We start from the raw sequence: 11,240 nt of genomic DNA on the forward strand, positions 1-11,240 counted from the left end.
ACTAGCTTGTTTCACGATGGGGAGCGCGCTGTTTGCAAAAACTGACCAAATTCCGATGACTAGACTAGAAAAGGTTAGGAAACTGCCTGATCACCCCCTACCATCCACAATCGGCTAACCTAAAGTACTAGCTTACCGGTAGCCTCGGTTCTACTACTAAGCTTTCGGGTAGGCTCCGGGGTGGCAAGAGTGTGCCCAATTTTGTCTGGTTAGAGGTGACCAGGCCCGCCGCGCAGCGCAACTCTAGTGACCTGGTCTCTTCGATTTTGTGTGCATGCCTGAGTTGAGCGCACCTATGTAGCCATCCGTAGCGTAGTCGACCAGGAGGTTGGCTACCAGCAATTCCGAAGTCGGGATCAATCACTTTACCAATTACCACGGGTGCGTTCCCCGAGCTTGTTGAGCCTCGTGGATACCTGGTTATTTACGTGCATTTTTACCTCAAGAAACATGTGTCTCTGCCCCACCCTTCCAGCTCCCTCCACTTGAACAACTTCTTTTTCTTCTCTTATTTGATTTCAGTTTGCTTGAAAGAACTGTTTACTGCATTTAAAGGGACTGTTCAAGAAGACAAATCTACTTTGGAGAAGTACCACCATGCTTCCCATACCAACCTTACAGATACGTAACAATTGTCGTGCTTGTGCATGCGAATTTTTTAGATCATGCATTATCTATATTTCGCACCCAGTCCTTGAGAGTTATTTCACTTGTGACATCCCTGAAAATAAACAGCCTCCCTTACAGCTGAGCTGTGACACTTCTGAGCACCTTCAAGGCATAATACATCTCACTGCAACTTAAACCCAAACAATGATCACCGTTACCAATACTAATATAACTCTCCTTTGAAGGATTCCAAAATTATCAGATGGATTCCACTATAGCCAGCCAAGCTAAAATACCTACACGCTACCCCCACCTTCAGATGCATTTTTACATCATCCATACTTTCAATAATGAATAAAAACCTAGAGGAACGAAACCACAGATCAAGAGGAAGTATTTGCCAATCCTAGTCAAAGAGACTGAAGCCCATGTCCTGCAACAAAAGCACAAGGGAACATTGTCAATACTTATAGCATCATGTCTGCCAGCCAAAAAACAGCCCAAGCAGCATATTTTACACTTATTCTGTCAGAAACAATTACTATGCAGGAGATAAAAAGGGAGGGAGGTTCACATATATAAAGAGAGGGGGAGATGATTCACGAAGAGAACAAGACAAAAGAGAAGAAAAAGGGGAAGGGGGAGAGAGAGAGAGAGAGAGAGAGAGAGAGAGAGAGAGAGAGTCTCAAGGGAAAGTAATCCTGTTTCTGATTATGGAAGTTCATTTGCCATCCTCAACCCAGTGGACATGTGCTTACGTAGAGCAGCAAGTAGGATAGTGGACAGTGCTCACGTAGAGCAGGCATAGCCACATTTCCTCCAATTATGAGAGAGAGAGAGAGAGAGAGAGAGAGAGAGAGTCCTGAGAAGTACACCATGGTCATCCTATTTCTGATTATGGAAGTTCATTTACCATCCTCAACCCAGTGGACATGTGCCCAGGGAATAGGATGGGCGTGGCCACATTTCCTCCTGTCCATTGACCCAAACTCTACATGGGGTTTAGAGTGTGGCTTAGCCCACATCTAACGCAAATCTAGCGTGAGATGCAAACCCATGCTATTCCATTCCTAAACCCATTCTATTCCATGCTATTCCATACTACAGTAAAGGTACTACTCCCAAGAAAAATCAAGTTGTGAGTAAATAACAAAATAGAAAGCCAAGAAAAGGGTGGGAACACCCGATTTAAAAAAAGTCTGAACTGACCCGTTCACGGAGGGAAGACTTTTTCCCTATCATGTAGACCCGTTGTCAAGAATAGGCGGTCCACTTTAGGAACAAATTGCTTATCCATGAACATTAACATGGATAGGACAAATGGACTACCATAATTAGCTGATCAAGCAGGGGTTCGCATCAGCATGGTCCTCCATACAAATGTTTATGGACAGGACAAGGGCGCAAAAGGCCTGCGTATAGCAGATTGACTCGAGCCATTGCCTAAAACAAACACCAGGAAATCCTCATCCATGCCCCCCCCGCCCCCAATCGTAAAATTTGCGGGCTAAAGAGAGGCAATGGAAGCATGATATTTCGATAAAAAATCAAGCGCACAAGCAGATGGAGAGGCAAAAACTGCGAAATAAAACTCAACACATCACCTCATCGGACTCCTCCTCGGGTTCCTTCTTCTCCTCTTTCTTCTCTTCCTTTTTCTCTTCAGCAACGGCAGCCGCAGCAGCACCGCCGCCACCCCCAGCCGCGGCGACCACTACGCCACCGCCACCGGCAGGAACGGATGCGAATTTCTCTCGTCCCGAGGCGATCACCTCAGTAATGTCCTTACCTTCAAGCTGGCTGAGAAGGAAATCTATTCTGTCGTCGTCGGCTTCAGCACCGACTAAACGACGAAAGGAGGCATCAAAACGAGGTATTCGAACGGATTTCTAAAACAAAAAAGACAGGGCAAGGGAAAGAAGGCAAGACTGACCGGAGCCAAGGATAGTCTTGATGTCATCGGAGGAGGGGGATGAGTTACCGCCGAGGAGAGCCAAGAGGTAAGCTGCCACAACCTTCATGGCGAAGAACCGCAAGCTCACCACGCTGAACTTCCAAAGAGTGAAAGATTTGCTTCTGCCTTTTGGATGAATTAATATACGAAACCCTAGAACTGCCGGTCTAACCGGTTCCGGAGGACAAAGACCTTAGGCCTTTGGATTCTCGAGTTGTTTCCCGGCAACAGGGCCTTTGGAGTTGTTTCCGGTAACGTGCCCATCCTGAGTTCACTTCCCACCCGCAGCTCGGATGTTCTCTTAGGTACGGAGCACTAGTGGGGGTTTTGTTGTCGGAAATGTCTCACATGCATGCACAAGCGAGATGCGGATGGGGCAACATGTGGAACAGTGCACGTGGCAAAAGGGAACTCAAAAAATAAGCCCCCAAAAATAATTTTATCTTTGGTTGGAGCCTTCACTAAGACCTGCAAACGGTAGGCCAAAAACAAACAAAGGGAAAATGTATTAAGCGTGTTTACACACTAGCGCACCATGGACACTGCCCACAAATCATAGACATGCAAGATTACCCGCCCATCCCACGACCTAGACGCATTCAATTGCACCTTGGGCGGGCATGAGCGGCTCTAGTCTGTAAACACCCTGAAGGAAGAAATAAAATGTCCGTGAAGAAGGAAATTACAGCAGATGCGAGCTTAACTTCCAAAATGCAACACTGAGGTCACCTAATTTCCTATTGAAATAATAGCCACAGTAGTATCTGAGATAGTATGTTTAACTTATGAATGAAATTCTGGAGTAAACAAGATGCAATGAAAGACCAAAAGGTTCCACCTATCCACACTTTTTGAATGATGCACGCTCAAAGTAGATGCCAAAGGTGTAATTGAGCAACTCGCCTCTATCTCCAAGTAATGATGTGAGCTCACATAAACCATTGCTAATGTCTCGCCAGATATCACAAATGATAATGCAACCTCATAGCAGATGAAAATGACTTTTCACAAAGACTTTACAAAATGGACAATGTCTTTTCCCTTGGTCAGCCGATCCTTTGTTGCAAGTTTATATGTGAGCAACCTCCATAAGAGAAAATTGAGGCAATGCGATTGAGCAACAAGCCAGACACTCAAAAGGCATCGATCCAATCTGTCATGAGAATCAAAAGGAGCCCATTGCTTCCAAGCCTTTTGGACTAGTTGCTTAATGTTAACGGGTTTTAGTGGGCCTTTGGAGGAGTGTTCTTAGAAAACATTTTTCTCAACAAATCACAAAACTTGGGGTTTCAAATTTTGAAGCTTTTTCTCAAGAACTTGCAAATTTTTTAGCTGAAATATAACTTAGTTGCCAAAATTGAGAATATGATTTTTACAGGTGAAAATGAAAATGTTGTAGGTTCATTGTATAAAGTTTACAAGTTTTCTGTGAGCACTCCTTGGAAGCACTTTGAATCTGGCAAGGATTCCATATCCTTTTTGTCAACCACACCTCCTTTCCCTAACCTGTTGTAGGAAGACGACAAATGTTTGTCGACTGATGCTCGCAATTGATGGTGTAGATTTTTTTTTTAAATGGGGCAAATTCCCATTTATAGAAAATTAGACCAGCCATCACTATCCTTGGGTTGAGTAGACCTTTACCTTAACAATTCTATTTTGTGGTTTCTTAAGTATCAATGTGCCACATGTTCATTGTAATGCAAAATGTTTAGATATGCGTGCGGTGGTAGAATGTTGGTGTGCATGGGCTAGGGGTCACTTGTGCGCATATGTACAAAGTCTTTTTTCTTCCCCAAAGGTAGGTGGTGTTCCGAAGGGTCAATCCTTAAAAAGGACCCTATGAAAAAAATTCTCAATTCATTCCTCTACAACTACCACAGTTCCTTTCCCCTTATTTTGTGAATTCCATAATGCAACCAACATGAAACCCCATAACAACAGCCAAGACACAATAATAATCGAGGAAAAATGGCTCACATCACAAAAGAACACATATTTCCACTTACCCAACGAAAAGGCATGACATTCCAACACAATTCTCCACTCTAGATGAAACCATCTAGTAAGAGGGCAACCCCAAAACAATTGTAACACCATTTCTCCATTCCAACACAATTCTCCATTCCAGATGAAACCGTCTAGCAAGAGGGCAACCCTACAACAAGTGCAACACCATTTCTTGAGCCACACCACACATCGAGCTTTATGATGCAATCAATTGAGCTCAAATTGAGAACCAAAAAAAAATTCATCTTGCCCAATTCTTGTAAGTGCCAAATCCATTCTCCAAACAAGAGGATCATCCCTAGTCTACTACATAATGAATCCCCAGTCATATTTTAATAAAAGACCACTCCTTTTGAATAAGAACTCTAGGCAACAATCTCCAATCTCTCAAACTCCACCTTGGATTAAAATTTGTATCCATATACTAATCGTCAATTGCCATTGGAACCAAAGCATCTATAAGTGGCCTATATTTGCCTCTCAAACTCAACCAACAATTCAACAAATGTTAGCAATCTAGGATGATGATTCCTATAGTATTAAGGTTCCTTGACCTTCGCATATCTAAGGAATCTAAAGAAAAGCCATATAAATCCTTTTCCTACTCCACCAAATGCTTTAAGCCATGCTACCATCCCTCCTCAAGCATGTACCCCTTACAATACACAACCCTCACTTAGTATTCTCCACATTGAAAATAAGCCATCCTCACTATTTGTAAGAGGAAAATGAGAGAACAACTTGTCCTTCTAGAACAACTTAATCCACTTTATAGCTCCTCTAGTCTCAATCCGGCCTAGGATCTCCTTAAGCAAATCAATCCAAGGCTAATGCTGCCCTCATCCTTTGTTGTCACCAAACTAGTCCAAGGAACCACATATACCTTACTTGCCCAACGATATTACTTGCCCACTATCGTTGAAGCCTTAAAGCCTCCAAAACTCTTTCCCAAGAATATTCCAATAAGATTCCCAAACAACCACAAAGTGGATAGTATAATCACATCGCACTCAATGAGATACACTCTACCACACCAACCCAAGTCCCACACTTCAAGCTCAAACAAGGAGTATTTGAAGAATCATTGAACAAACTCTATGTCCTCCATTTCAAAGCCATTCTCCATCATAATCTTTCATTTTTCCATGAGTGCTCGTTTTCAGACCGAACAAGTGACGAGGGTCTTTCACTCATAAATTGAATTCATTTTTCCATGAATGCATCACCATCTCTCACCTTCAAGTTTGAAACCTAGGTTTTGAGACTAACACAACCAATGAGGGTCTTTCCCTCATAAATTGAATGCAATGTGGATCAAACCTTAGATGCTTTGAAAAATCAAGCATGATATGAAACGTCACTGACCTTAGCATTCAACTCATTATGAGCATCTTTCTTTTCTTAAGATGACATGTTATCCAAGGCCTTCTATATTTAATGGCAAGCTTCCCTAGCTTTCGTTGCACTAAAAGGGTTTCGAGCTCACATTCCCTTAAACAAATATGGAGAGGAAGAGGAGAAAAGTGGAGATGAGGAGGCGCAGCTACAAAGTGTGCCACAAATAGCTAACCATTCACTAACTTAGTTGAAGATAATGAATGTATACAAACCGCATATGGTTAGGGTTAGGGTTTTCAACCCTTGTGCCTTTTTTGCTCTCTATGATAACACATGATGTTGAGATGAATCCTCAACACCTTTTCTCAAGATCAACATCATGCAATAGGCCTTTCCTCAAGATGATGATTAAGGGGAATGGAAGAAGGATCAAACATTACATTCCATCACACCACTTTAATGGGAATGATGATTATGGGGAATGGAAGAAGGAATGAACATTACATTCCATCACACCCCTTTAATGGGAATGTCCTTCCTCTAAGTCAAACCAAGAGCTTGTCAGTGCTTCTCAAAAATCTCTTTCCCAAGTGGTTTGGGAAAGATGTCTGTAACATTCTCTTTGATGTCACAATGTTGCAATGTGATGTCACTAAGTAAGACTCTTTCTTTGATGAAGTGCTCTCTGACATTAATGTGCTTTGTCCTAGAGTGATATACCAAATTCTTGGCTGATGGTTGAGCTGATTGATTATCACAATATATTGTTGTTGGCTTTGTCTCATTAAAGTAATCTGTTTTTGACAATAGTCTTCTGAGTCATATAGCCTCATTGTGCACCGATTATGAGCGCCCTATATTTTGCTTCAATTGAAGACAAAGCAACAGTTGGCTGCTTGTTTGACAACCATGATATAGCATCTTGATCAGGGAAAAATGCATATTCTTGTGTGGATCTCCTGGTCTCATGATTTCCTGCATAGTCACTATCAGAGTATTCATGCAACCTTGGATGACTTCCTATGTATTCTATTACAAACTGTCTTGTATCCCTAATGTACCTTAAGACTCTCTTGGCTACATTGCAGTGAGACTTCATTGTATTTACCATAAATTGTGCAATTGAGCTAACTGCATACTAAATATTTGGACTTTGATGGTCAGATATATAAGAGATTCGATGAATTGCTAGTAGTACTTATCCTTTAGTGTAGGCTTTTTTGAATCTTTTGTAAGTTTCAAACTCAGCTCCATGGGAGTGGCTATAATCTTGCAATTTGCCATATGAAACTTCTTTAGGAGATAGGCAGTCAATAAAGCGAGCGAGCCCAAAAAAGTGAGCGACAATTAGTTGAATTTGTTGGAAAATCAAGCAAGCAAAGAAAGAATCTAAGTTTTTTATAAAATAATTGCTTAAAGTACAAAGTACTCAAAAGGGTGGTTATGTGTCACAAAATTCATATTCTGATGCACACAATTTTTTTAGATGGTGCAAAAAGGCATGATATTCATCTAAATCATGCCTTGTAATTTGATTTGATATGTAACATTATGCCTTTTTGCAAAAATAGAGGGATGTGAAAATGTCCTCTTTTGGACCCCTTGTTTTGGCCCAAAAAATGACATTTTCACATCCCTGTATCTTTTGATTTACAAGTCCAAATGGGGTCATGTTACATATCAAATCAAATGGCAAGGCATACTTTAGTTGATTATCATGTCTTTGTGTACCATCTAGTAAAAATTAATGCACCAAAATATGAATTTGTGGTCAATTTGTTGCATTGGTAAGATTAGTGGGAGGTAAGAATAAATCATTAGGGAAGGATATTTTTGCAGTAACAAAGAAACATGGGTTTTGTTCCAAGAGTGAACAGAGTTAAAAAAGCTAAGCATTTACATATGCATGGAATCTAGACTAATTCATGCAAGGAGTCCTTGGAAACACCCCACTTGTGTGGAAGGTTGCATTGATGGTCTCAATTACTCCAGTGGAATGAGAGAACTTGATTGCTTTAGGGTTTTTCTTTAATACAAACAATGACTTGGAAATTAAACATACAAACTGTCTCATGGATGATGTGAAATTAGTGTTAGTGGCTTTAAAGTTATATGCATGTTTAACCTTCTAGTATTGAGGAAACATATGGACTTTTGAATAAGTTATTATTTTTTGCTACTGAAATGGGGGATTTATAAATCTTTTATTGTTTTTTATCACTCGCTTTTTGGTAATCCTCTTTAGGAGACTATCTGCATATTTCTGCTGGCTCATGAAGGTGCTGTTTGAGTCTCTTCAGAACTCAATACTAAGACAATAGTGCACAAGTCCAAGATCTTTTATGTCAAACTCTACAAATAAGTCTTGTTTCAACTTTCATTCCTTCCTGTCACAATCTAATAATCTACATACAAAAGTGTAATAGTGATCTCTTTCCCTTGAAATTTGTAGTAAAGAGTATGACCTCCATTGGACTTCATGTACCCCAAATACTTGTGGATTCTATTGTACCAACTTCTAGGTGCTTGCTTTAATCTGTAGAGACTTTTCTTGTGATGGCAAACATGATGCTCTTTCCCTTTTCAACATATCCTACTGATTACTACATGTAGACTTTCTCATCTACGTGATAATGAGAAAAGCATTTTTGACATCTAGCTAGTACACATTCCATTTTTTGATGTAAAAATCTTATGGAATCCATCTTTGCTACTACAACATAAGTCTCATCATAATCTTGACCATATTGTTATGCACAACCTTTTGTAACAACTAGTCTGGCTTTGTATCTTTTGATTCTTCCACCTGGATTGTAGTTCACTTTGTAAACCCATTTGTCTATAATGGCCTTTTTTCTTGGTGGAAGGTTACATAAATCCCAAGTGTATTCCAGCTTGTCAATTGTATCCTCAAACTACACTGGCTCTTCTATAGCCATGATGGTAGTCATAAGAGCATAATTGGTGGTTTGAATTGCTTTGCCTTTCTGAGCATATGTCAACCCTACTAGTGGTCTTCTTTCTCTGGTTGACCATCTGAGTTGTTGCTCTTCTCAAGTTTTTTTGGCAATTCTTGCTCCTCATCATCAACCTTCTCTATAGGTGAATGAGTAATCTGTGTCTCTACCTCCAGTGTATTTGATGTTTTCCATTCTAATTATTCACTACATTTTTGGAGATGATGACCTTTTGGTTGATGGGATCATACAACTTGTATGCTTTGCTCTCTTCACTGTGGCCAACCATGATATACTTACATGACTTAACATCTAATTTTCTGCCAATGATCATCATGTATGTGGGAATATGCTATGCATCCAAAGATGCAGAGATGCCCAATGCATCTAGCTTGATCTAGTGAGTGCCTCATAAGGTGTCATACTATGAATCAATTCGCTTGGAAGCCAACTAAGCAAGTAGTTTGCTGTGTGAATTGCTTCTGCCCAATACATAACTTCATACATTTGTATGAATCAAATCAAGAATACCTCTTACTCAAGAGGTGCTTCTTCTCTCTTTTGTTTTCCAAAGCAACATGCTTTGTAAAATTTTCCTAGAAACTATAGTTTTGGAATGGTAAGTGCCATACTTTGATTTCTCAATTGCATTAAACTTTTAAAATTGACATGACTATATCTCTTGTGCCATACTGTGGGAAAGTGGCATTGGTTGATGTTGAGTTGACATGGTATGCAAGTCTGGTACTAAAGCTATCATATTGAACAGCTATCCTTCCTTGACTGCTTTTCCACTAGCTGATATCCTTTGGATTTATCCATGATTATGCATTCATCTCCATCAAAGATGACTTTATGGTTATGTTCTGTCATTTGTCCAACAGACAAAAGGTTCTTACTGAGTTTTAAAACATAAAGTACATCTTTCACCAATCCTTTTGTACTAATATAATTGTTCATAGGGACTATGCCTTCTTATTAAACTAGATTTGGTGTGTTATCTATAGGGTAGATAACATTCATCAGGCCTTCCAATGGTTTCATCTATGAAAACCACTCTTGATGCTTTGTCATGTGAGATGATGCACCACTTTTGATGTACGAAGGATCTTGATCTGCATGGTCAACTTGATAACTGCATTCCCCCTTCGAGCCACAATCAATGTCAATGTGCATTGTGTTAGTCTTCTGCATATCCTCACTGACAAGATACATTGTGTGAGGTTCATTGGCATAATGACTATGACTTTGATATCCACCGTGGTGATTTCCTCTTCCCTCTATTGTTGCTACTAGATTGACCTCCTTGGTCATATTGCTTCTTGCGGCAATCTCTTTCATAGTGCCCAAACTTATGATAGTAGTTGCACTAAATGTTCGACATATTGGTGGATGCATTCCCTCTTCCTTGAAATCTCTATCTATTGGAATGGTTTCCTCTTGGATGCTGATGATGATGCTAATGTGGAAGCTGAAGCTACCTTTAAGATTTGATAGAAATCAAAACTACATTAAAATGTTCATTAGAATGACCTTTCTATACTTGAATGTCCTAAGTCCTCAGTTCTTCACCAAGTAACACCGATTGTATTTCTTCTAGTGTTGGAACTTGCCTTTGAATGACAATACTTTGGACTAGATTTTCATATCCCTCTCCTAGCCATTTATGATGACTTGTACCATCTCTATTATGTGTTTCATAGTCTCTCATGCTGCTACTGCAAGTTGAGTGTTGTAAGCATGACAAGATTCATTACTATTGCGAAACTATGATTAATATGGTTTTTGAGCATTAGAATCTTGGAAGTGTTCTTGGGTTCATAAAGAGCTGCAAATATATCCCATGCTTCTTTGGATGTCTTGACTATATTGAGTTGTCCAAGCATGGCGTCTGGCACATTTTGCTTAATCAAATGATATCCATATTGTCTTTCTTGTCCCATTCTACTTGTGCTCAAGACATGGCAACATCTACTATAGGTGTGGACATAGTTGGTGTAGGTATAGACAGTTTAGCACTATGCTTGATGATGGCTTTGCTATCTCTGGTTGGTAGTTGGCATCGAAGGGTGTTGTGTGATGACTTGTTGCTCATTACTGCCACTTATGTATATTCCATGAGCTCGTTGTGATTCCATGAGCTTGTTGTTGCTTGGATGGTATTATGCTTGCCTTGCATTGGAGAGGTTGCCCACCTATGTCAACCTTTGTATCATTTGGTAGTGAAGGAGCTTCTGCGTTGTTGCATGGTTGGCAGCATTATTGATGTAGATGTCATTGAAGGGTGTAGCCGCTTGGTTGTTGGTCTTGCTTGCCTGGTTGCATGCACAAGGTTTATCATCGAGGTTTGCCATGGGGTGTAACCATTCTTA

General features: G+C 40.2%; 1 protein-coding gene across 1 annotated transcript; it reads right to left on the reverse strand.

Annotated features, from left to right (window-relative positions):
- Positions 1–638: 638 nt before the first annotated feature.
- LOC147882015 (large ribosomal subunit protein P2B-like) lies at positions 639–2,717 on the reverse strand. Its single transcript, XM_087401396.1, has 3 exons — positions 2,543–2,717; positions 2,214–2,452; positions 639–1,042 (listed from the first exon to the last, which is right to left on the reverse strand). Exons 1-3 carry the CDS (start codon positions 2,628–2,630, stop codon positions 1,016–1,018), a joined length of 354 nt encoding a protein of 117 aa, XP_087257522.1. The 5' UTR covers positions 2,631–2,717; the 3' UTR covers positions 639–1,015.
- Between the last annotated feature and the right edge of the window lie 8,523 nt (positions 2,718–11,240).

This window comes from Dipteris shenzhenensis, chromosome 30 (assembly GCF_047967505.1).
Source record: "Dipteris shenzhenensis isolate YYH24624 ecotype China chromosome 30, Dip_SZ_1.0, whole genome shotgun sequence".
NCBI classification, from domain to species: domain Eukaryota; kingdom Viridiplantae; phylum Streptophyta; class Polypodiopsida; order Gleicheniales; family Dipteridaceae; genus Dipteris; species Dipteris shenzhenensis.

Bases quoted from the DNA above. Each gene is read 5' to 3' on its own strand.
- LOC147882015 (XM_087401396.1), bottom strand. From the start codon at position 2,630: ATGAAGGTTGTGGCAGCTTACCTCTTGGCTCTCCTCGGCGGTAACTCA. The intron at 2,453-2,542 runs GTCAGTCTTGCC...TTCGTCGTTTAG, and splicing joins CAAGACTATCCTTGGCTCCG to TCGGTGCTGAAGCCGACGAC. The intron at 1,043-2,213 runs GTGATGTGTTGA...CTTTTGTTGCAG, and splicing joins CCGAGGAGGAGTCCGATGAG to GACATGGGCTTCAGTCTCTT.